General features: G+C 42.2%; 2 protein-coding genes across 3 annotated transcripts; one reads left to right on the top strand and one right to left on the bottom strand.

The window, feature by feature from the left end:
• The first annotated feature begins 7,842 nt into the window (after positions 1-7,842).
• On the top strand, positions 7,843-9,715 carry LOC142637184 (molybdate transporter 2). Its single transcript, XM_075811472.1, has one exon. It carries the CDS (start codon positions 7,935-7,937, stop codon positions 9,357-9,359), a length of 1,425 nt encoding a protein of 474 aa, XP_075667587.1. The 5' UTR covers positions 7,843-7,934; the 3' UTR covers positions 9,360-9,715.
• Positions 9,716-10,881: 1,166 nt separating this feature from the next.
• On the bottom strand, positions 10,882-24,679 carry LOC142636449 (tRNA wybutosine-synthesizing protein 2/3/4). 2 transcript variants are annotated; one of them, XM_075810686.1, is made up of 9 exons: positions 23,927-24,679; positions 23,442-23,832; positions 21,534-22,724; positions 21,239-21,368; positions 20,218-20,453; positions 19,450-19,585; positions 12,615-12,691; positions 11,495-11,601; positions 10,882-11,400 (listed from the first exon to the last, which is right to left on the bottom strand). In XM_075810686.1, exons 1-9 carry the CDS (start codon positions 24,615-24,617, stop codon positions 11,294-11,296), a joined length of 3,066 nt encoding a protein of 1,021 aa, XP_075666801.1. In that variant the 5' UTR covers positions 24,618-24,679; the 3' UTR covers positions 10,882-11,293. The 2 variants fall into 2 exon arrangements, with proteins under 2 accessions (XP_075666801.1, XP_075666800.1); XM_075810685.1 differs by having other exon boundaries at positions 23,442-23,838; positions 23,927-24,678.
• Between the last annotated feature and the right edge of the window lie 613 nt (positions 24,680-25,292).

Genomic DNA, 25,292 nt, shown 5'->3' with positions numbered 1-25,292 from the left:
AAGGAAAGCTTGGACGAGTTTGTCTTCGTCTAGAGATTTTACTTGTCTAAGGCTTTTTCCTCGTCCGTGGGTATTATCAGGGAAACTGGAATTCAAATACATAAGAAATCCAAACCATATTATTATATGAACATTGTTCACAAACTTGGCACATGCTTACAAGCTAGTGCCTTATTAAGATACTTAAGTACATAGCATCGTCTTTCATAAGCTAGTCTGTAAGTAGTGCAAAAGTTTAAGAACTAGTGCACTTTTATTCATAACACACCATAACAGTAGTAAAAGCAAAAGTAAATATAAGCAAACACGCAAACCACAACTGTAATTTTGCCACTGACTTCCCTCGTCCCTGCTCATCACTGATAGTACCTTCGCAGATGTTCCACGTTCCAAGGATGCTCTAACTTCCGCCCGTCCAGGGCTTTCAGGTAGTAAGACCCCTGCCTTTTGCAGTTGATTACCCTGTAGGGTCCTTCCCAATTGGGTCCCAATTTTCCATGAGCTGGGTTCCTAGTCGCCAAGGAGACCCTTTTGAGGACAAGGTCCCCGACACCGAACCGTCTGGGTTTTACCATGGCATCATACTGTCTGGCCATGAGATTTTTGTACCTTGCCGTCCTTTGCTCCGCATCCATTCTTACCTCATCAATAAGATCGAGGTCAAGGCGAAGTTGTTCCCCGTTGTCTTTTTCCTGATACTCCATCACTCGGTGACTTGCCATATGGACCTCCGCTGGTATGACAGCTTCACTCCCATAGGCTAGTTTAAAGGGGGTCTCTCCTGTCGAAGTTCGTGCAGTCGTCCTATAGGCCCAAAGAACACCTAGCAGCTCATCTGGCCATATCTCTTTTGCCCCCTCAAGCCGAGTCTTGATGATTTTCAGCAGGGATTGGTTTGCTACTTCTGCTTGCCCATTTGCCTGTGGATGGGAGGGTGAAGAATAGTGATTCTTGATCCCAAAATGATTGCAGAATTCCCTGAAGGGTGTGTTGTCAAATTGACGTCCGTTGTCAGATACTAATACCTTGGGTACTCCGAACCTGCATAGGATATTCTTCCATACAAAATTCTTCACATTCTGCTGAGTGATTGCTGCGAGAGGCTCGGCTTCTACCCACTTGGTAAAGTAATCTATTCCTACCACCAAAAACTTCATTTGCCGGATTCCTATGGGAAAAGGACCCAGGATATCCAGTCCCATTTGTGCGAAGGGCCATGGGGGTTGTCATTGGGGTCGATATTCGACGAGTGTCTAGGCACATTGCTATAACGCTGGCATTGGTCACATACCTTGACATAGGCTTTAGCATCTGCCTGCATTGTTGGCCAATAGTAGCCGGCACGGACGATCTTATGGACAAAGGACCTTGCCCCTGAATGATTTCCACACGATCCTTCATGAACTTCCCTCAAAACATAATTTGACTCGTCAGGAGCCAGGCATCTTAAGTAGGGTTGGGAAAAGCCTCGCTTGTACAACACCTCATTTATGAGGACATACTTGGCCGACCTGACCCTTAACTTTCTCGCTTCATCCTTGTCTTCTGGAAGCCTCCCATCTTTGAGGTAAATTATTATCGGACTCATCCAATTTTCTCCTCCTCCTATCTGTTGTATGTCAGGGATGTCTATGCTCGGCATGTATTGGATGTCGCCGAACTCGTCTATGACTCCTGCCGAGGCGGCTTTTGCCAAGGCGTCTGCTTCCGCATTCTCCTCCCTGGGAAGTTGAATAAAACTTATAGTTGAAAATTTCTGAGCAAGGCGTTTCACTTTGTTGAGGTACTTCTTCATTCGATCTTCCTTGACATCACACATCCCATTTACTTGGTTAATGACCAGTTGAGAGTCTCCTCTGATTGTTAACGACTCCGCCCCTAAGGACTTGGCTAATTCCAATCCCTTGAGTAAAGCCTCGTACTCAGCCTCGTTGTTGGTAGTTGGATACTGCAGACGGGCCGCATACTCCAGCTTGTCACCGTCAGGGGACTTCAGTACAATTCCAATCCCTCCTGCATACAGTGTGGACGATCCGTCTACATTAACCACCCACATTTCTTTTCCTTCGTCCTTGTTCGGAGTCGTCTGGGCCGGGGGTGAATTACGCAATGAAATCTACCAACGCTTGCGCCTTTATCGTGCTCCTTGGGAGGTGCGACATCAAACTCGGCCAGGCTCAACGGCCCTTGTACTAGCCGTCCGGCGGCTTCCAACTTGCTCGTCGCCTTTTTTATGGGATGGTACGGTAGGACGTTGATGACGTATGCACGAAAGTAATGTCTCGGCTTCCGGAAGCGGTGATTAATGCGAAGGCTAGTTTCTCCATCATCGGATATCGTCCTTCGCCCCTCTCATCGCGTGGCTTGTGTAATAGACCGGCTTGGACTTTCCCCTCTTCTCGACTAACGCAGAGCTTCTTGCGTATGGGGGATGCGCCAAGTACAAGTACAACTCTTCCCCAAGTACAGACGGACTCAACAGTAGTGCCGTCATTAGATACGTCTTTAAGTCCTGGAAGGCCTTTTGACATTCGTCCGTCCATTCAAAAGCCTTCCTAAGGACTTTAAAGAATGGTAAACATTTGTCAGTAGCTTTCGATACAAACCTGTTGAGGGCGGCGACTCGTCTAGTAAGAGACTGGACTTCCTTGATATTTTTCGGTGGTTCCATGTTCAGTATCGCCTGGATTTTATCCGGATTCGCCTCAATTCCCCTGTGCGATACCATAAATCCCAAGAACTTACCTGATGAAACCCCGAAAGCACACTTGCTCGGATTTAATTTCATGTGGTACCATCGCAACGTATCAAAAGTCTCTTGAAGGTCGCCCAGATGTTTATCCTCGTCCTGGCTCTTCACCAGCATGTCGTCCACATAAACCTCCACATTTCGCCCGATTTGAGGACGGAACATATGGTTAACCAGCCTTTAGTAGGTCGCCCCCGCGTTCTTCAAATCGAAGGGCATTACCTTGTAGCAATATAACCCTTGGCTCGTGACGAATGAGGTCTTCTCCTGATCTGCTTCATTCATCTGAATCTGGTTATACCCTAAGAAAGCGTCCATGAAGCTAAGTATCCTGTGACCTGCCGTCGAGTCCACTAAATGGTTAATGCGCGGCAATGGGTAGCTATCCTTGGGGCAAGCTTTGTTTAGATTAGTGAAGTCCACGCACATCCGCCACTTACCACTGGCTTTCTTGACCATGACTACGTTCGCCAACCAGTCTGGGTAGTGAACTTCTCGGATGAATTTCGCGGCAACCAACTTCTGCACCTCTTCCTTAATGGCATTGTCTCGCTCGGGAGCAAAAACTCTTCTCTTTTGACGCACTGGTTTCGAATAGGGACACACGTTCAGGCTATGGGTAATGACGCTCGGATCAATGTCAGGCATGTCCTCATGACTCCATGCAAAGACATCGAGATTTTTCTTCAGAAACCGAATCAAAGCGTGCTTTGCCCCCTCTTCCATGCTCGCCCCAACTCTAGTAGACTTCTCGGGCTGGTTATCGTCCAGAGGGACGTCCTCTAATGCTTCAGTGGGCTCGGCCACGACCCTTCTTCCGTCTATACTCATCGCCTGCATGTGCTCGTCCATGGCCAGCATAGCTAAGTAGCATTCTGCGGCGGCCAGTGGTCTCCTTGTACAGCCTACTCCGTGCTCGGTTGTGAATTTGATGGAGAGGTGGTAGGTAGTGGTTAGCGCTTTCCTGCTATTGAGAGTTGGCCTTCCATTAATTGCATTATATGACGAAGCACAATCAACTACGAGGAAATTTACCTCTTTGGTTATCTGCTGCGGATACGTTTCGACGACCACGGCAACGTGATGGTGCCCACCGGGTTGCACCTTCATTCCTCCGAATCCTACCAACGGCGAGTTCAGCGGTCGAAGTTGATCTCGTCCTAGCCTCATTTGTTGGAATCTTTGGGTAGTAGAAAATGTACGCGAAGTTTGCCATTGTCTATCGATACCCTCACAGTCGTATAGTCAGAGATGAGTAGGGTGATGACTATCGCATCATCATGTGGGTGGTGAACTCGTCCTGCCTCCTCGTCCGTGAACGTAACAGCCTATTGGTCTACCTCCCTCGTCCTAGGAGGTCGTCCAGACAGTTGGATGTTTTGCACCACCTTCAAGTATGTCTTCCTTGACTTGGACGACTGCGCCGTCGAGTTTCCTCCTACAATTACCCTTATCTCTCCTAGTGGGGGGCGTGATGATTCCTCCACCTTGGCCTTCATTTTCTCATCTCTCTGGTCTCGTCCAAGGAAGTTCCTCAATTTTTCCTGTCTAATGAGATTTTCTATCTGCTGCTTCAAGTCAAAGCACTCGTCCGTATCATGCTCATGGTCTCTATGAAAACAGCAGTACTTACTCCTATTACGCTTGTTGGGGTCTCCCTTCATTTTGTCCGGCCACTTCAAGGACGGATCATCCTTGATCTGCATAAGAACTTGCTCTAATGGCATAATCAGGAGCGTGTATTGCTAATTCCTCGCGGAGGAACTGGCCTTCTTACCATCCTTATCTTTTTTCTCGTCTACTCGAACTTTCTTTGGACGAGGTCCCTGGTCCGGATAGCGATGGTGGCCCACTTCCGAGCGCTCTACCCTTTTTCTTTTCTTGGCTATGATAGCGTCTTCAGCATTCATAAAATTCTGGGCCGAATGGACAAGCTCGGCCATAGTCTGTGGTTCCTGCTCGTAGAGCTTATGAATGAACAAGTCAGAATTGACCCCATTGTGGAAAGCGGCCAGCAATAGCTTGTCAACCATCTCGTCCACCGTTAAGGCTTCTCTGTTAAACCGGGTGATAAAAGATCGCAAACTCTCATTGTCCCCTTGCTCTATAGTCAGCAGGCTAGAGGAGGAACGTTTGTGATGTTGTCCTCCAATGAAGTTGTTGACAAACAGCTTACTCAGTTCTTCAAATGATCCCACTGAGTTTGAGGGAATTTTACTAAATCACATTCGCGCTGGTCCCTTGAGTGTGGTGGGAAAAGCTCTGCACATGATCTCGTCTGGAACCCCCTGCAGGTGCATAGTTGTCTTGAAAGTTGCAATGTGATCGCAAGGGTCGCGATTTCCATCATATGAGTCTAAAGAAGGCATTTTGAATTTCGGGGGTAAAGGGTGACTGTTGATGGAGGCTGTGAAGGGGGAGTCCGTTCGGTGAACCATATCATCCACTGGGTTCACTCGCCTCATGTTTTCTCTCATTTCATCCATGGCCTTTCTCATCTGGTCCATCTCTTTCTCCAAGTGCGGCACCCTTCTTGAAGCGGTACCCCTTGTTTGATCTTCGGACTCTACATTTTCCCCTCCTCCTTCCTGACTCGGGGCCCTTCCCTCCATGTGCCCTTCTTGGACGCTGCCCTCCTAAGGTTGATCTCCCTTTATTCAACTCCACTGGTTCGACGTGTCGGTTACGCATAGTGGCGGCCATGGATTGTATGTCTTGAATAGAAGGCGGTTGCATTACGAGTCTTGATGCGATCGCGAAGGGGATTGCTTGGATGCATCCCTACTCTCTGGTGGCACAGTAGCCCTTGATCTCGTTCGAACCATTCAGCCTTTTGTCTGGGATAGAACAACTTTTTACAACAAAACACGATTGAACCAAAAAGGACTGAGTAGTGTTTGTTCCCCACAGACGAAGCCAACTGATGATGCAAAGAAGATCAGTAGGCTAGATGCTTCGGACTTCACAAAGGACTACTGGTTCTCTTCGCAGCCTGAAAAAGACAGAAAAGCGAATCAAAGGCGACCGGGGCTGCCGGCCAAAAACCCTCCGATGGCAAAGTTAGTTTTTCTCTCTATGTTATCTAAGTTCCAACTTTTTTGGAGTAATCAATGAAGATACCTTGGGCTTGTCTGAAACAGCCTTTATATAGTGTTCTCATAGGCGGTTATCAAAATTGGAACTTCTTCTGGCTTCAAGGAGAGATAGAAATCAAACGTAATTTGCATAACCGTTTGGAAGTTATGCTCTTGTTTCACAATGGATACCTGGCAGTTATGCGTGGGATAAGGGATTATCACATCTTATTCGGAGATTTTCCTAAGTGTGACACCCTCGTCCTGGAGTTCCTCAGTTGGGTGTGCTTTGGTACACGCGCAAGGGCTGTTTCGTCTAACGGGTGAATTTCTTCAAGACGAGGATGTCGGCACTCTGGACGAGTGCATTACTGGTGGTGCTTACCTCGTCCAGAGCTCTTCTTCCCTGGACGAGGTAATTGTAGGCAAGTTTCGAAGGGTGTTTACAATTCCAAACGGGCCACGGACGACCTTTATGGACGACTTGGAGATAGGCAAAATCAGTACTCCATCAATAGTCATATGACTTATTTAAATAAATTGATAACTCATATGATTTTAATACATATGGATGGTGTTGTGAACGATCATATAACCAAAAAGTTATCTTGTACCACAAAAACATATACACCTGTTAACGCAAATTAAAATTAGAGCGATGTTAGAAATATTATAATTTTTATTTTATAAATTTTTGAGCCAGTATGATGTTTCACCTATCCAAAAAAAAATTCACAACTATGATTGAGTGACAAATCGTGATTAATATATAATAAAAATGATGTAAAATTTGTTGTACATGTAACAGTGTTGCTATTGAAAAAAAAAGAATTAAGACTTTTATTTATCACGTTGTCAAGTTATACTCTTATAGTAACATTTGTAAGTTCTAATTAGTTCAATTAGTGTCTTGCCTTCGTAATAAAGAGTAATCAACCAAAGTCTAGCCCAAAAAATTGGAAAATTCTTTGATACTCTTGGAATACAGTACCTTCTCTGCTCTCACCTTCACAGTGGACCTAATTACGAATTTAACGAGTAGACTCCACCAATAATGTGAGAGGAGTGAACACCGAACACCATTCTCCATACTCTAAGAATATTTAATAATTACTCCAAAAAATTAATCTGTATCTTGATATAACTTGTAATTTGTAAATAACAATCATCATGTTTTTTACCCTTAAGCTAGCAAGAATGCTTAGCATTTTCCAACATTAAATTTAGAGGTAATTTTCCAACTAGCATGCATTTGGGAGAGAATATCGTTAGTTAGTATGCGTTAGAAACGATTCAGTAAAATAACATCTCAAGTCTCTTAGACTCGAGTTCACTATAGCAACTTGAGCATAAAAGGTTCGATTTCTATGTGCTAGCACAGCTAAGGTGGAGTCTAAAATCCACGTGGAAATCGAGTTTTAGACACTCGAGTTCTGTTTCATGGAACTTGAGTTTTAGACACTTGAATTCCATTTTTTCATCCTCTGTTTTCCCCTTCTCTGTTTTCCCTTCACCCTATTCTCTTCGGACCACCATGGCCAACGATTTTTCTAACTCTTAAAACCCCAAACCCACTTCCGAAGACAACAAACCCAGAAAACAACAAATCCAAGCAACAATACCTAACAAAAACATTAGACCCAAGCGCGCTCTGGTTCCAAGATCAACAAACCCAAGTCGCTTTGGTGCCGAGATCAACAACCCAAGCTTAGGGAGTTGCTTCGGTGCTGAGATCGTGAATTTTGGGTTTGAATTTTTGCTCTAGTGCCAAGATATTATGAATCCTTGGGTTTAGGTTATTACTTTGGTGCTGAGATTTGATAAATCCGTGGGTCAGATATGGAAAATTATCCGTGTCAGATATTTCCTAACTCTGAAACTCGAGGATTTAAGACTCGAGTTCCACCTTGAACTCGAGTTTTTAAAAATCAAGATGTTATTTTCTAACTTTGTTTTGCCAACCTGCCAACGAACGAAATTATAAAAAAATTTAAGCTTAATGGAAAATGAAATTCATTAAATTCAACTTCCCCCTTCCCCACACACAGCACAAGGCTCTATTAAAAGATCCATTATCAATTCTTCATCCACACACACCACCTCTAACCACCATGGACCAATCCACCACCACCACACCTCTCCTCTCAACCCCATGGCGCCACCGTCTCCGCCTCAAAACCTCCCTCTCGTCCGAGCTCTCGGGCGCCGTGGGTGACCTCGGCACCTACATCCCCATCGTCCTAACCATCACCCTAGTCTCCCACCTCGACCTCGGCACAACTCTCATCTTCACCTCCCTCTACAACATCGCCACTGGTCTCCTCTTCGACATCCCTATGCCAGTCCAGCCCATGAAATCCATCGCCGCCGTCGCCGTCGCAGAATCCTCCTCCGGCCACCTCACTGTCCCCCAGATCGCCGCCGCTGGTCTCTCCACTTCCATCGTTCTCCTCTTCCTTGGCTCCACTGGACTCATGTCTTTCCTCTACCGTTTCCTTCCTCTCCCTGTAGTTCGTGGCGTTCAGCTCTCTCAAGGCCTTTCCTTCGCTTTTACTGCCATAAAATACATTCGCTATAACCAAGACTTAGTCACTTCCAAATCAGGAACTCCTCGTTCCTTGCTTGGCTTCGATGGCCTTGTTGTTGCTCTTGTTTCTCTCTTATTTCTCATCTTAACAACTGGGGCAGGTGACCATCATGATGATAATCAAGAGGATCATGAAAATCATGCACGTGATGATGATGATGATGATGATGGTTGTAGACAACCTCAGAATCGTCGAGAGTGTAAGAGGTTAAGGTTTCTGTCTTCAATTCCTTCGGCTCTTATTGTGTTCTTGGTGGGGTTGTTTCTGTGTTTTCTTCGTGACCCTTCAGTTTTTAAAGATCTAAAGTTTGGTCCTTCGAAGATAAGTGTCTTGAAAATCACGTGGGAGGATTGGAAGATTGGTTTCGTTAGAGCTGCGATACCACAAATTCCTTTATCTATATTGAATTCAGTGATTGCGGTTTGTAAGTTATCTGGGGATTTGTTTCCAGACCGTGAGGCTTCGGCTATGAAAGTTTCTGTGAGTGTTGGGATTATGAACTTTGTTGGGTGTTGGTTTGGGGCAATGCCGGTTTGCCATGGTGCTGGTGGGCTTGCAGGGCAGTATAGATTTGGGGGTAGGAGTGGTTTGTCTGTGGTGTTTTTGGGGATAGGGAAATTGGTTCTTGGATTGGTGTTTGGCAATTCTTTTGGGATGATTTTGGGTCAGTTTCCGATTGGGATTCTTGGGGTGCTTTTGCTTTTTGCGGGGATTGAATTGGCTATGGCTTGTAGGGACATGAACACAAAGGAAGAGTCTTTTGTCATGTTGGTTTGTGCTGCTGTTTCTTTGACTGGATCCAGTGCTGCTCTGGGGTTTGGGTGTGGGATTTTGCTCTTTTTGCTTCTGAAATTAAGGCAAAATGTGGACTGTTGTGGTTATGGGTTTCTCAGATCCAACAAGCCTAAATCTTCCGTTGATGGTGAAACTAGTACCATCATTCCTTAGAAATTTGCGTTGGGTTGCACACGAAAATAGCAGCCTTGTTGCAATTTCTGGTTGCAGGGAAATAATAGTAGGGTAATGTAATTTATGTGAAGTAGGAACTTTCTCTCTTTTTGGATTTTACTTTTTCTTTTAGCTATGAGTTCTATAAATTAGTCATGTTGTATGTAGAATTGATAATTAGTCTGATTTTGGTTCATTCTTTGGGGAAAATTTCCTTGAACCGTGGTTTAGTGCAAGCCATTGGGATAGAACCAATTTGGGCAGTAGCCACTGGTGGCGTTTCTTGCAATTAAAAATTTCATTCTTGGTTTGGTATTGTAAAAATCTTGTGAAAATATTTAATCATTTTCCAATTGGAATTCATGGGTTGGGTATGCTTTCTTTAGTTTGCAGGGATTTTGAATTGGTTTGGCCTTCAGAGAGAACAAGAATTCAATGCAAGCCTTTATGTGATGATTGTCTGAGCTGCTTCTTTAGTGTACACTTATTTTGCTGAAACTAAAAATTTTTTGCTAAAAATATGGTAAATAAAGGTAAAAGTTAGCTGAAATAATACAATAGGATCCATGAATAATATCAAAAAGTGCAGTAAGATTCATAAATAGTAACAAAAATAAGGTAAATAGTAAAATAATCTGGAAACTTTAATCAATCCAAACTTTAAGTTTGGCACAAATTCTTTTTGTTAGTTTATTTTACTATTCATCTTATTTTTGTTACTATTCATAAAGCTCTACTGTACTTTTTGATACTATTCATGAATCTAATAATACATCTAACTTTTATATTTATCTATTGTACTTTCAACAAAAAAATTTTAGTTTCAGCAAAATAAGTGAACTTTAAACAGACCCTTAATGTTACATTATTTAAAACTTCAAATGACATAATACCCTGTAATTTTTTTTTCTTTTTTAAAGAAAAAACACTATGTACACTGTTAGATACTAGAAAATCTTATTAAAATGGAAAGGATCATATTCTACTTGGAAGGTTCTTAAAAGTTCCCGGGTTGAAAATTAAAGCATAGTTTGGGCCTAGGCTTGCAAATAAGTTATCTTAACAAGTCCCAATGCTTTTGTCTGATTCTCAATTTTCTTAGTAAATAGCTAGATTTTCCCTTGTTTATCGCATTTGTTACATTAAAAGAGGCATTTCTGGTTCAAAGTCAGCCCATGTGTATTTACAAATGATGGATCAAGGAGTTAACTATACTGCCCAACTGAATCAATGCTCACTAGTGTATTATACTCAACCTCTTATATCCAAATTGCCTTTTTAATTCGTTAACCAAACCATGAACAAATTACTGTGTTTGAAAAAAATAAAAAAATAAAAGATGATTTTGCATTAATGCTGCCCCATGTGGGTGTTCATTGCATGACTTTTTAAAATAGCTACAAAATGCACAAATTAGAGTCCATTATAGGAAAATTATAGGTTCCGAAAACCAGGCCCAATTCAATGTGGTGACAAGCACTATTTGATACAGGGAGAACAAGAACTACTAGTCTACTGCTACTAAAACGCACGAACAAGTCTTCCATCTTTTATAAAATCTCAGTAATTTGATACACAACTTCTACAAAGCATTCCACATCTTCATCTAGAAACAATAAATAACCTATCCTCAGATTTATCAATTGGGCAAATCTACTCTGCCTACTGGGTCAATGGGAATTGGGCCAATCTACTCTGCCTACTGGATCAATGGGACCCCTCAGATATGTAAATTTTCAATTCTACTGCCTCTGACCAAAAAAAGAGAGGGAGAGCTACTGCTACCTTTGAGATTGGGTACAACAATGGAGATAGATCAGCTTGGGGAATGGCATGTGATATAATTCACAATCCCCCCAGCCCCCAGGTAATGTTTAACATGCAGGAGCGTACTTTGTTACCTTAAGGAAACATTGGGTTTCAACTTTCAAGTGCTATCTTTGGGCTGGTCTGCATCTTACATCTGTAACAAGATGGCGGATGTGCGGGGCATACCACTTCACTCTCTCCACATGTTCTATTGAAACTTCCCAACAATAACCTGTGAATCAGAAAGGAGCTAGTTTAGACTTTACATGTCCTCAGCATAATTTCAACATGTCCAAGCATCACCTATTAAGCCAAGAAGACTATACCTTCAGATCTAGCAATTTCAGATATTGATTTCAAAACATGTTCTGTCCACAAACCCTCCTCCGAGTCCTTTACATTTCCATGCACATGTAACATCCCACCCACACTCCTGCATTATTAATGTTGCCAATATAAGAAAAGACAGTCAAAAGAAATAGGGACTAAGAGCTCATATGCAATTGAATCCATAATTCAGACCTATGGGCAGAATAAATGTAACAATATTTTCTTCAAATTTGGATCCAGTTTACTTGAGATTAAGCTTCTCAAAACCAATCACAAACAGTGAAAACAAAACTGCAGCTAAAGACACGTATTAATGGTTTCCAAAATCCAGATGCTATTTTTAGGTTCCAATGAATGAGAAACTTACAGTTTGAGATAGAAACTTTCGCTTACTAGGTACCCTGATGAGTTGATGAGTAAAAGAGTGTATATAGTTTAAGTCTTCTCTGAAAAGCTAATCGAAACAGATGGTAAGAGGCCACAAAGGCATCATGACAAACCTTTTCCACTAAAAATAGCCATCTATCTTAATTGCAGCTACATGAAGCTCCACAGAACATTCAAAACCCTGTAATTTTACCTCCCTCTATTTTATTTTCACCACATTTGGAGACACACACACAGAGTGATAAATTGTAGGCTTAAATATATTTCAGAACTTAGTGCAACATTAAAGCAATCTCAGGTAACATGTGTATTATTAAGTACAAAAGGAAATGTAAAATGACTTCTGATTTGAAAGAGAAAAGGCACATGCACAAAAGGAAGATAAATTTCAATTTCAATCCAGTCCACCTGCCTTGGATAAGAAAGAATCTCATGGAAATTAATGTATATTTGGAAGCAAAACCTAAGCCAGGAATGGAAGTTTTAACACTGAGGTTGTTCAGAATTTGAAACATTTCCTGGACATTTGAGACATTTCAAACTACAAAACAAAACAGCAACAAGAAACAATGCAATGAAAGGATACATAGAAATTTTAAACATTTTGAAAAGTAAATAACAAAAATTTGAAGTAATACAGTCTTTAACATTTCCTGGAAGCTGAAGACATTTTGGACCACAAAAAAACAAGTGATTGAATAGAAACATATACAGAGTATTGGCAGTTACCTTAATGCCCTTACAGCAGTGACCCAGCTACCCTCACTTGTTGGAATGAGACCAAGACAGACACGATCAGCAACACCCTGCAAGCAGAAAATCAAAAGGAATCAATCAGAGCAGTCCATCTTCTTGTACATTAATGCATGCTTTCATGATAAACTTTTCCTTATGGACCAGTGTAAAATATCAGCCACTGCAAACTACCTCATTGCATCAGTATTCTAGATCAACCATCTGCTGATGGTTTCACAATCTGTTGCAAACCAGCCATAAAAGGTTTCAACCATCAACAGTTGGCCATGTGCTTCCAAATTTAATTTGTAGTGTCAAAAGATAACACATTCAACTGACACCTCAGAAGATCTCCTCGGACTTTGGCTTAGGCAACTATTAGGTGGGTTGTGGTCGCCTACATCTTAAATTCAGTTCTTGACTTAATAAAAATAAATAAAAAATAAAAGAAGCATCTAAGTATAATAATTCATCTTCCAAATTAAGTTCAAAATCAAGCATTTAAAAATGTTCATCAACCTATCCAAAAATAATAATAATAATAATGTTCATCTAACATTACACAGGAAAGTTGACAGGATAACATCTATTAACCAGTCATAACCTTCAAATATACATTTTTTTTTTTGATAAATAACGTAAGAATATTATTAAAAATAATAAAGAAAAAGCCAAGATGAGTACATTGGGGATGTACTATGGGTACAAAAATCAAGAAACAAAAGAACAACGGTCAAGAAAAATAGAAAAGGAAGAACAAGAAAAATGAGAAAAAACCACACTCCATTCAAAAAGTGTGTGTAAGAAAAATGACTTAATCTCCAGCAAAGATCGTTCACAACCCTCAAAACTTCTAGCATTCCTTTCTCGCCAAATGCACCAAATCAAGCAGTGAGGTACTAATCTCCAAACATCAATGTGACGATGTCGCGCAAACTTTCCTTGCCAAGCCTCAAACACCTCAATAACAAGATGAGGCATAACCCACCGAATGCCAAACAAACAAAAAACCAAAGACCACAACTCCCAAGCTATGGTGCAATGAAGTAGGAGATGATCCACCGACTCCCCACACCTCTTACACATAAAGCACCACCAAGAACTATCACTCGTCTTTTACGAAGGTTGTCTCGTTGTTAAGATCTTACCTAAGGAAGCGTACCAAGAAAAGAAAGCTACCCTTGGAGGCGCCTTCGATTGCCATATCATTTTCCATGGAAAGGAAACAAGATTATTAGGGTAGAAGGAACTGTAATAACTTCTAACCTCAAAACTTGTATTCCTTGTAGACTTCCAACAAACCTTATCTCGGACCAAACCCTCTCGTGACGAGGAATAGACTAGCCCCATGAACCGGTCAAAAGCTTCCTCTTCCCAATCTTGTGGTGGACGACGAAATTGCACGTTCCAATGAAACCTCCCACAGACCAACCCATAACTTCTCACCCACCGAGGAGTCCTTGGACCTACTAAGACAATATAGCTCCGGAAAGGCCTCTTGGAGAGTACAATCCCCACACCATACATGCTTCCAAAATTTTACTCTAGTACCATCCCCCACATCATAAACAAGAAGTTTAGAGAAGTTCAACCAACCACTTCTAATATATCTCCACAAGCCGACCCCATAAGGACTTGTCACCTTCTTCGTACACCAACCACCCCACATGTTCCCATATTTTGCCTCTATAACCCTCCTCCATAAAGCACGTCCCGTACCATACCTCCACAACCATTTACCTAATAAGGCAACAATTAAAATTACTCAACCTGCCTTATACCCAACCCCCCATCCCGCAAAGGCCTACAAACCTTGGCCCAATGAACTAAATGAAATTTAGGTTCACCACCAATCCCATCCCACAAAAATCTCTCTCGTATCTTCTCCATACGCTTAGCCACCTTACCCGTAAAGGAAGAAGGGAAAGGAAATATGTAGGTAAGGACGAGAGTGAACTTTTAATGAGTGTCACCTTACCTCCTTTAGATAAATACATTCTCTTCCAACCTCGCTAATCTCCTCTCCATTCTCTCAAGAATAGGGTTCCAAATCGTATAAGTCCTTGAATTTTGCACCTAAAGGAAGGCCCAAATATTTCAAGGGCAGAGAAGACCGTCCACACCCCAACAAACCCACCAAAGCCTCCAAATTGGGTACCCTCCAACAGTACCAACTCGATTTCCCTAAATTAATACGAAGCCCCGACACCTCCTTAAATCTAGCAAGAATCGCCCTCAAATTAGCAACTGAGAAGGTTCAACATCACAAAAAAATCAATGTGTCATCCGCAAATAAAAGGTGAGATACCATTACCGAAGAACTACCATACCGCCCTACGTAAAAGCCCTCGAGAATTGCCCAAAGGATACAGCCACATCCAACATACGACTCAACGCCTCCATCACAATATCAAACAACAATGGAGATAAGTGGATCCCCTTGCCGAAGTCCTCTAGAACTTCCAAAGAAATCGATGGGCTACCATTGATCAAAATGGAAAACTTCACAAATGAAATGCAATACCTTATCCATTTTCTCCATTTTTCCGAGAAACCACAACGCCGCAACATATACATTAAAAAATCCCAACTCACATGATCATACGCCTTCTCCACATCCAACTTACATAGCACCCCCGAACTCCCGACTTCAATCTACTATCAATACATTCGAAGCAATCAAGACGGAATCCAAAATTTGTCCGCCCTTCACAAAAGCATTTTGTGAATCCGAAATAAGTCCATGCGCCACCCTACGAAGCCGATTAGCGCACCTTAGAAATAATTTTATACATCCCACCAACTAAGCTAATAGGCCGATAATCCTTGACCTCCACTAAAGATCCACTTTCTTAGGAATAAGGCTAGGAATGAAGCATTAAGACTCTTCTCAAACACCGCCCGAGTATGGAAGTTGTGGAATACGCCCATAATTTCATTTTTCAAAACACCCCAACAAGACCTGAAAATGCCATGGAAAAGCCATCCGGCTGTGTGCCTTATCACCATTAAAGTCATGGATCACCCGAAACACCTCTTCTTCCTCGAAAGGCCTATCTAACCAACTCGCATCTTCCACCGAGATGCTAGAAAAATCTACATCATCTAAGACAGGCTCCATGAGCCACCTCCTCAAAATAAAGCCGCTCTATAAAATTGAGAGATACAAGCTTTGCTATCGCGGGTCCGATGACAACACCCCATCCACCATAAGCCTATCAATAGAATTAACTCCTCCCGTGAGAATTAGCTATACGATGGAAAAACTTAGTATTCCCGTCTCCTTCCCTAACACAAAGAACTCGGATTTCGTCTCCAACAAATCTCTTCCAATGATAGCTTTCTCTAACTCATCACGACTCGCCCATTTCCACCCTATCCTCCGCCGATAATCCCCGACTCTCCTCCCTTTTCTCTAGAACACTAAGGTCCTTCCACAATTTTCTAATCCGACATCAACATGACCAAACACCTCCACATTCCATCTTTTCGCATCATTTTTAAGAGCTTTAATTTAGTGGCCGAATATAACTCGGCACCGTGAACCCGGTAGGAATCCCACCACGACCGAACCCTATCCACAAAACCTTCATCCTTCACCACATATTCTCAAATCTAAATGGCATACTCCCTCTCTCGAAAAAATCCACCCTCCAGACAATTGGAAAATGATCTCGAACACAATTTAGACAATGTTTTTGAGAAATTGTTGGGAATTTATCCTCCCAATCAAGTAAAACAAAAATCCGTCCAACCTAGCCTTCGAAACAGCTCTTCTCTAGAATTAGACCAAGTGAAAGTACCTCCTTGCAATGGCAGATCAATGAGACCCTGTTCTGAGATAAAATTGGAGAACTCCCTCATAGCAGTAGTGAAAGAAGTAGACCCCAATCGTTCAGAAGGGAACCTAACCACATTAAAGTCACCCCCCACACACCATGGGACACTCCACCAACATTCAAGCCACAAAGTTCCTCCCATAATAATCTCCTATCTCGGTATAAATTAGGACCATAAACACCCGTAAACGCCCATACAAACTGAACTGACACACTCGTAAACTTACAGGAAACCGAAAATCTCCCCACTGCCTCCTCCAATTTATTCACTACCCGAGTGTCCCACATCACTAATACCCCACCAGAAGCACCACAAGAGCCTAAGTATGACCAACATGTTGGCCACCCCACAAGCTACGAATCACTCGCTCTATTAATCACCCCCATTTTGGTTTCTTGAAGACAAACCACATCCTCGGCCCCCATTTCCTAATCAAGTTTCTAACCCTGAACCTTTTATCCCGCTCATTCAACCCTCTAACGTTCCAAGAAATAATCTTCAAATTCATTGATAAGACACAACCGCCCGCTCAAAACTTGCACTCCTTGCTTTATTTATATCATACTCAACATTCAAAGAAGACAAGAAATTTTTCAGCTCCTCCCGCCGCCCCTTCCGTCCGACTTAACCAACTTCGTCCGATCACCCACCACAAGTTTCTCGTCTATCTTTCTTCTCGGCCTCTATGGCTAATAACACCGTAATCCGCTCCTCAAAACCTTCTAGTGAAGTACCCACAGATTTCTTGAAAGCCTTAATCCTATTTGTTACCCATTGTGAAAGTTGACAATTATCTCGCATTCTCCTTACACCCAATCTCCTTCATAGGACTAGACTCCAACTCCAACGGACCTTCAAAGGCCAAAGGTACCACAACTAACGCGCTCATCACCTCCCTCGAAGACCTCAACCTTCCATCGGACTCCCAAGGCTCACTTACTAATCCGGAACCACAACAAGGAGTTTATTAGCCCCTCACTCTCATCTCGCCCAAGTAACCCTCTCAGCTCGCCATTAGTACAAGGAACGCCGCCCGGTACACACTCACCCTCTATACTAGAGCAGATCGACAAACAATCCGGAGAACGATACGGGGATAACGGGAGTACCAATTGCCGGCCATCACGCATTTGTAAAATCCGACTTTTGGAGTTACCCCAAGTCTTATCCAAATCTCCAACCAATTCCCTTATATTTGGGCCGGGGAGATGAACTCCTCGCAGTCGAATAATCCAATCCTTCCAACCCCACAAAGTCCTCAACCCCATCCTCCGATGCCACTGAAGACGACAAAGGTACCACCTCCGACACTATCGGGTCATCAAGAGTCATAACTTGTTCCGTTATTGAGTCCGATGACACCACCGGCCCAACCTCGACTCCAAACGGAGCATCTAACAACGAACTCCGTTCTTCGGGAGACTTGGGCCACCACCACCGGCTCCGTCGGCTCGCGGGGTGGCCGGACTAGACGAACCGAGCCGAGCCGACCACCCTCAAGTTCAACCTCCGTCACGGCCGAAGTCCATCGAGGCCGGCCGGCGATGTCGAAGTTTGCACCGAGGTGATGGGTGTGACCATCGGAGCTGTCGGCGATGTCACCAGGTGCTCCGATGTGCTGGAAGAGATCGCCGATGCCTTCGACGGCATCGCTGGATGCTCCGATGTGTTGGGTCTGACCATTGAGCGCTGATACACCTTCGTGGCAGTAAGTTTATTTCCACCTGGACTTGGCAAAGTGACTCCTTCCTGGAAAGAAGACTCCAGACTCATAGATCCACTAAGTGAGCTCTCACCGGCCTCAAAATTAGTTGGGCTTAACAATCCCGGAGCCCAACGTGGGTTCTTCATTACCCAACGAGGCTTCGGGCCTTCGCCTTGGATGGACCCATACCCACCGCCTTAGTAGAAATGCGGGGACTACGTGGAACCCATTTGCCAGCCTGTTGTTCTCCCTTAACAGCATCCCATAATACCCGCCTCTTTCCAAATTCATTCACACTCACAGTCAGCCCTCTCCCCAGCCAACGTCCCTTCCTATTATCACGCCACTTTCCAAACTCAACCATTTTTGAATTCAAATTAAGTTTCAAAGGAATATTACAATTATTTCCTTCCAAGATTTTCTCATCAAGTTTATTCTTGCCATTAATATCACCTGCTCCACCCTCCCCACCACCCACGGTTGCCTGATGAGAACTACCATCCTGCGTTTCAAAAGCTACAACCTGTGTATGAGACTTTTCACTAGGAAACTCCACAATATTCTTCACCAAATCAACCTTAGGCTTATCATTGTTGAAGGGCTGCTGAACATGCTTCAACCTCGCCTGCACTGGAGCTTTGACAGCTTCCACATAAGACCTGGGAGGATGATGTTTGGGGATCTGCTTAGACCTATGCGGTACAAACTGCACTCCACCCAGCGCATATTGGGCTGGTTCCAACATCCTTCGTAATTCAACCCCAAAAATTCTCCATCCATGTTGTAATTTACCTGCAGGAATAATGATAGTTCGCCGCCGCCCACCAACCTTAAGCTCTGTCACTGATGCGTACTGCCCAAAAGAGTTGGACCCCCGTTGTAAGGTGTACGCCGTAGCACCTTCCCTAAGCGTGAAAAATTGCTTAGGACTAACCCCAATCACAAGGTGTTCCAGATTCCGTAGTAACCAAAGGGCTGCTCTCTTGCCCAAAAACACCGATTGCATGTAGAATTTTCCCCGTTCAAAGATCTTAAGAGAAAAAAAATTCCCTCCTTCCTCCACCACCAACTGAAAAAACTTAGATTCAATGAAGAAACTTCGGAATCCCCCCATATTGATCCTAGTACATAATAACTAAAACAGGATTTCTGGCTAATTCGAGGTAGCCGGGCCTCCACTCTCTAGATACTAAATTCTTGCCTCTCTAGCTTGACTATGTTAGTGCTACAGCTTGACTATTTAGTATTTATTAACTAACAAAATAAATCAGTGTATGGACTTACTTTAGGTGCTGTAATCCGGTTATCTCCTTCAAGTACGATACAACGATCACTAACTGAATTGGCTTGTAGATTGTGTTGGAGTGCCTCAATGGCATTGGGATTCCATTCGCAAGCATAAACTAGTTTTGCATTGGCCCTGATCAAGGAAGTTTAGCAATCAGGTCACTATTAGTGTACAAATGATCGAGCAGTTGAAATGATTGTAAAAGAGTATACGCCAATGAGCTCTAACTCAGTTGGCACCTCCTCCCCTTATAAGTGTCAGAAGGAAGGTGAGGTCATGAGTTCAAGACGCATCAGGTGCATGTGTAACTTACCCATCAAAAAAAAAAGGTAGACTGCTAGAAGGCTCCATGTACCATCATCCATTGGGTTTAATTCAGGAGGTATCATAAGCCAGAGGTCCGGCAGACTAATGTGCATAATAGTAATACTACACTTCTTTTTTATTGGTAAGTTACACATGCAACAACTAGTCTCGAACCCACAATCTCACCTCCGCCTTGCTCCTGCAAGAGGAGGTGCCATTTGAGTTAAAGCTTATTGGTTGTAATCCTATATTAATTATTCTCAAGAATTTTTTTTTAAATAGCATTACATGTATGAAATTTGATACATGTGTAAAGATTATATATCCTCTTATCCCCAGTTGTACGCTACCTAATGTTTTGTCACCCTATTCAGATCAACTCATGTGACAAGTAGACAAGAGGACTCTTGACTAGTAAAACCAATCCTATAGAGAATCCAGAGAAAATTACAGCATACCTGACAAGAAATGGCAGCACAAAATATCCAATTCCAGCAAACAAATCCACAATAACCTCATCTTTACAGTCTAGATGACCCATACGGAGTTTCTCAGAAAGATTTCCCCAGGAGAACATACACTTAGTAGCATTAAAAGAATAGAGAATTCCATTTTCACGATGATCAACCCAACCATTATCTCCAACTAGAATCTCCAAAGTACTGTCCCTTGTTCCTGTTGGTGCAACTCTGCCCTAGAAATACCAAAAAAAAGTAATTTAGATATGAGCAACACCCAATTCGCTACAAAGCAATGACAAGCATTGGAAAACCTTCTAGTTAGTGAAATTCAGATGAGAATTTCTGCAACTCATTCTGATCGAACATGGTATGTAGTTTTATAGATTACAGTTTGAATTATTAGTATTATAAGATATCATCTGCTAGGAAAACAAAATGTCACCACCTTTCAGGAAAGACAAATATGACTATCATTGCTAGTGACCCATTGGTCAGGATATACTACATAATGAGTTTTAAAATATGTGTAATAAACAATATGGAGAATAATTTAGAACTTAAGCACCTCCAAGATAATAAAATCAACCTAAAAGGAAAAAAAATAATAATAATAATAACAATAACAGTAAAGACAAAAGGATCACGTCATGACAATGTTCCCACGTTAAAAGGATCTATATAAATTATCTGAATCAATCAATGATGATGTGCCTGAAATCTGGGACAGAATATGTTCATTCTAAGAGTAATATTAAATTTTGGTTACAGTCAATGTGCTTTTAAATCATCTTTCAACGTATGTATCACATGTAATTCAATCCTAAAAGAAGCCCATATCCTCAAATATTAAGTTTAGTTTTACTTTAAAATGACAACCGAGGTTCAATGAACCAAAAAATTGACTACACACTTTCACAGAATCAACACAAAGAATGTATTGTATTTTGAAACAAAATGAAGAAAAGTAGTCATCAATGAGCAACATAACACTTAAAAACAATTCAAGTATATAGCTTACTTGGCGGGCAAGACGATTAGCATTAAGTGATTTGGCAACAATAGGCCAAACCTCTGCCCCAATTGAGTCCCATATAGGATCCTTGAAGGATGTGACTGGAAGCACAACAATATCACCAAGTCGCTCCCATCTGAAAAGGCCAGAATAATTTAAATGAGCAACATTACAGTACATGGACATTGCCTCCAGTAGAAAACTATAAAGTGCCAGAAAGTGCCTTTAGACTACTTCGGGTCTATTTCCATTCCATATCACTGAAGCTAACAAGAAAAAAAAAACAAAACAAAGTACAAACCTTGTGGGTAGTTCCTCTAATAGTTGTTCTGAAAGGCCTCTATTCTTTATCAACGAGGCCACAGCTTCACCCATTACTTTTAAGGGAGACTTTGCAGCTCTTTTAACTTCAACTACCTCATCTACCAGCTTAGTTGCACCACAATCTTTTAAAAGATTCAAAGCTTCCAAACTTGAGATCTCGTTTAATAAAAGCCCCTTTCCTGTAAATGGTTTCAATAAATGGTCATTATCTAATTCAGATGCATCAAACACATGATGCTGCCTTTCATGAAATACACCACAAAATTTTTTGGTAACAGGAAAACAAATATGTTTTCCGTCCTCCCGAGAATAAACCTTCCTCTCAAGATCTAACCACCCAAACTTCTTCAGTATGTCCTTCCCCAATTTTGCATACTTCTTTTCAAGCTGTAGAACCCAATGCGAAGCAATCATCTGACTTTCATTCATTCCAGGTAATTCACTATCGAAATTTAAGTCAAGATCTTCTTTTAAAGTTTGCAAATTTTCAATTTGTGGATGTTGAAAGCTATCATTCTTATTCCCCGTCACCCCATCATTTCTGCGGGTACCATGCACATCTCCATTTTTAAAAGGCATAAAATTTTCATTTGACGTCATTAAAGGTAACAAGTTGATTTTCATTGGCTCGCTAAACTTTGTTCCAAATGCATAACAAGATGCCCCACCACCAATCAAAACGAGATCATCACCAATGACATTAGCTGTACTTCGTACAAACAAATCTTTGCCAACAGAATCAAGTGTCACATACTTCCACACTTGGAGCCGCAAATCAAGTAGTGCTAACTCTTGAAAATGTTGCCGGACAGGACAACCACCAATAACCCCAAGATAATCTTTGTACACAAACATTGAATGGGAAAACCTAGCATGTGGACCTCTTCCCGCTGTCTTTTCTTTCTTCCATTGACATGTCTGAACATCAAAACTATACAAGTCTCCAAGTGCTTTGTCACCATTGTACCCTCCAAACATAAATAGCTTACACCCATAAGCCACCATAGAGTGAGAATGACGGGCACATGGCCATTCCCCACCAACCACTAACTCTTCCCATTTTAGGTTAACCGTGTCGAGGATATGAAAGGATGAAGAGATTGAGTCATTGTCAAGTCCACCAAATACATATATCTTTGAGCCTACAACAGCTGCTGCATGCCTATGCCTGTGTCGCAACCAAAGATTTTGAAAAGATAGATCAATGTTTTTTCAACACAATATTACCAAATGAAACTTACACTTCAAAACAATAGCTATCAAGAACAAACACAGCTTTATGAGCTTATTTTGGTCACACAATATTACCCCAAAAAAAAATTTTGATCTTATTTTGGTGGGACCCACAAGCTTTTTAGCAAATAAGCAATCAACAAAGCACATTCAAATGCACTCTAGCCTATATGTATTTCATTACAATGAAAAGTCAAAATTTTTAATAGCAGTTGGAAGTAATTTCTCAAAAGGATTATTAAGGCTTTGGATTCCAAAACTAAACCACCAAGCCACATAATGGTATCAAGGACAGTGGCAGTTGTAGTATAGCTTAGGCTCCAAGGGAAGATAAAGAAATGGGAGATTCAAACTAGTGACTAATGCCCTAAAATTTAAACTAATGTTTCGGAATTCTTTTTTAGAGTATTACATTTTAAACCCTATTCTTTACGGGTGATTTTAAATTAAACCTATACTATAGTTAAGATGGCAAATTTAAACCCTATAGTTCTTTTAGTTTCAAATCAATCCCTAGACTTCCAAAGATGTTATGAATTTAAACCTGCTAATCAAATCCGATAATCAGTACTTCTCATTTTCAATTTAGTTTTAACTATGAAATGAGAACTACTAAAATAGAAAAGCATTAGTGCACAAAAAGGCTTTTCACCTTGGAGGAAAAACACTGCCACCACATTCTGCTAATCTCCATCCACTCTTTGCTCTATTGAGCACCCACACATCATCAAGAACATTCACAGGATCCCCCCTGCCTCCGATAACAAACGCGCAATCTCCAACCAAACAACAACTATGACCTAATCGCGGACTCGGACTCCCACTCCCCTCCACACCACCAATCACTTCCAATGTGCCAGAATTTGGATCAAGCACCAAAGCCTCATTCCTCCTCGCATGCCTTCCCACTCCTCCAAATCCACCAAACACCAATACTTTCTTCTCCGAAGCTAAACTACACGCCGAGTGTCCCCATAGATAAAGCTTCTCCACCGCCTCCTCACCGGAAACCACTATCGGAACCACACGCAGCACACTCAAATCTGCCCCTGCCAAATCATATTCTCAATAATTCAAACCACTCTTTAACACTCAATTTTGCTTTTGCGATTTTTAACTACATGATTTCAATTTTACCGGAATGTTCATCATCGCGGTCTGGTTCGGGTTCGGATTCGGATTCGGATTCTGCCACGCCAGCGTTCTGTTGATTTTGCAGAGCGCGAAGAAAGCCTTGGGTTCTGATTCTGTTCGCTTCCATTTTCTCGTTGGCCACGCGGACGAGGTACCTGACGAACTCCGGCGAGACCATGACGGACTCGGTGGTCCCCAGCGGAACCTCCAGCCGGATCGAGCAGCGGATCGCGACGATCACGCGCTTGTTGTTCGCGTTGGTTATGCCGGATTCTCTGAACCCGGCCGACCTGGCCGTGGAGACCAGGGACTGAGCCGAGGCGAGGTCTTTGCACTCCACGGCGACGATGAGCGGTTCGAAGCGGAGGACGAGTTCGGACTCGGGTTGGGGTTGGGAGCGAGTTGGTGAGTCGGGGAAGAGGAGGGAGATGAGCGAGTCGGGATCGGCGGGGTCGTGGGAGACGAAGAGCCAGGAGCCGCCTTTGGATTTTTTGTTGGGCTGGGTTTGGTGTATGGGTTGGGAGAGGATAGAGATACGGCCGGAGCAGGAGCTGGTGGTGAAGTAGCAAGGGTGGTTGTTGAGGGTGTTGATGAGAGGGAGGATGGGAGTGTCCAGCGTGCCCTTGGGTGATTTGTCGGTGTCTGAGGATGCCAGTGACGCTAGCGTCGCCGCTTTTCTCTTCTCGAACTCCATTCTCTCTTACCACTCTAGCTCTGACAAGCAAAACCCCCTCTAAACCCTCTTCAAACAAAATGGTGGGTAGAGATGTGGGCTTGGCGCCTGGGCCCTGGGCCTAAAACGGTCTTCGAAAATAATAGTATATGTTTCTATGTATAAAATATATACAGTTAGATCTGTAGCTCACCTTCTTTACACCCTCTTGGACAATCTAAATTGGACATACAATTACTATCATATAGTTGTGATAGGATAAATAATTATAATTGTAGTGTTTATTATATATGGGAAAAAAATTAGTTAATTAAGTAACCGGTCAAGTCTTTTATCATCGAATCAAATTTTCAATTTGAACTCCGTATACACTAAAAACCAATTAGTGTATTTACCTAGTGATAAAGAGAAATCATCTTGGAATAGTCACCATAAAATTCTATTAAATTAATTAAGTAACTCATAAATAAGCTCAAGCTTATTCAATGATAAAACAAACCAAGCATAAACATATAATATAGCTTAGCAATGAACTTCAGCTTGATAAATGAATGTAAATTAACATAATAGGGGCAAAATTGACAATACAATATATACACACACATATTTATAGCCAAAGCTCAAAGAAGCTCTCTCTCTCTCTCCTTTTGCGAGGAAAATAAACAGAAAATCACCATCATTGTTGAGCATGGAAAA

This window comes from Castanea sativa, chromosome 5 (genome assembly GCF_040712315.1).
Source record: "Castanea sativa cultivar Marrone di Chiusa Pesio chromosome 5, ASM4071231v1".
In the NCBI taxonomy this organism is placed as follows: Eukaryota; Viridiplantae; Streptophyta; class Magnoliopsida; order Fagales; family Fagaceae; genus Castanea; species Castanea sativa.
This window is presented reverse-complemented; position numbering and strand designations above follow the sequence as displayed.

What these genes read in the sequence shown, in the direction of transcription:
- LOC142636449 (XM_075810685.1), bottom strand. Translation starts at nt 24,617, where the DNA reads ATGGAGTTCGAGAAGAGAAAAGCGGCGACGCTAGCGTCACTGGCATCC. An exon ending in TTAGAGGAACTACCCACAAG is followed by an intron (nt 21,369 to 21,533) that starts GTTTGTACTTTG and finishes TGGCCTTTTCAG; the next exon opens with ATGGGAGCGACTTGGTGATA. An exon ending in GTGCTGCCATTTCTTGTCAG is followed by an intron (nt 19,586 to 20,217) that starts GTATGCTGTAAT and finishes TTCCTTGATCAG; the next exon opens with GGCCAATGCAAAACTAGTTT.
- LOC142637184 (XM_075811472.1), top strand. Translation starts at nt 7,935, where the DNA reads ATGGACCAATCCACCACCACCACACCTCTCCTCTCAACCCCATGGCGC.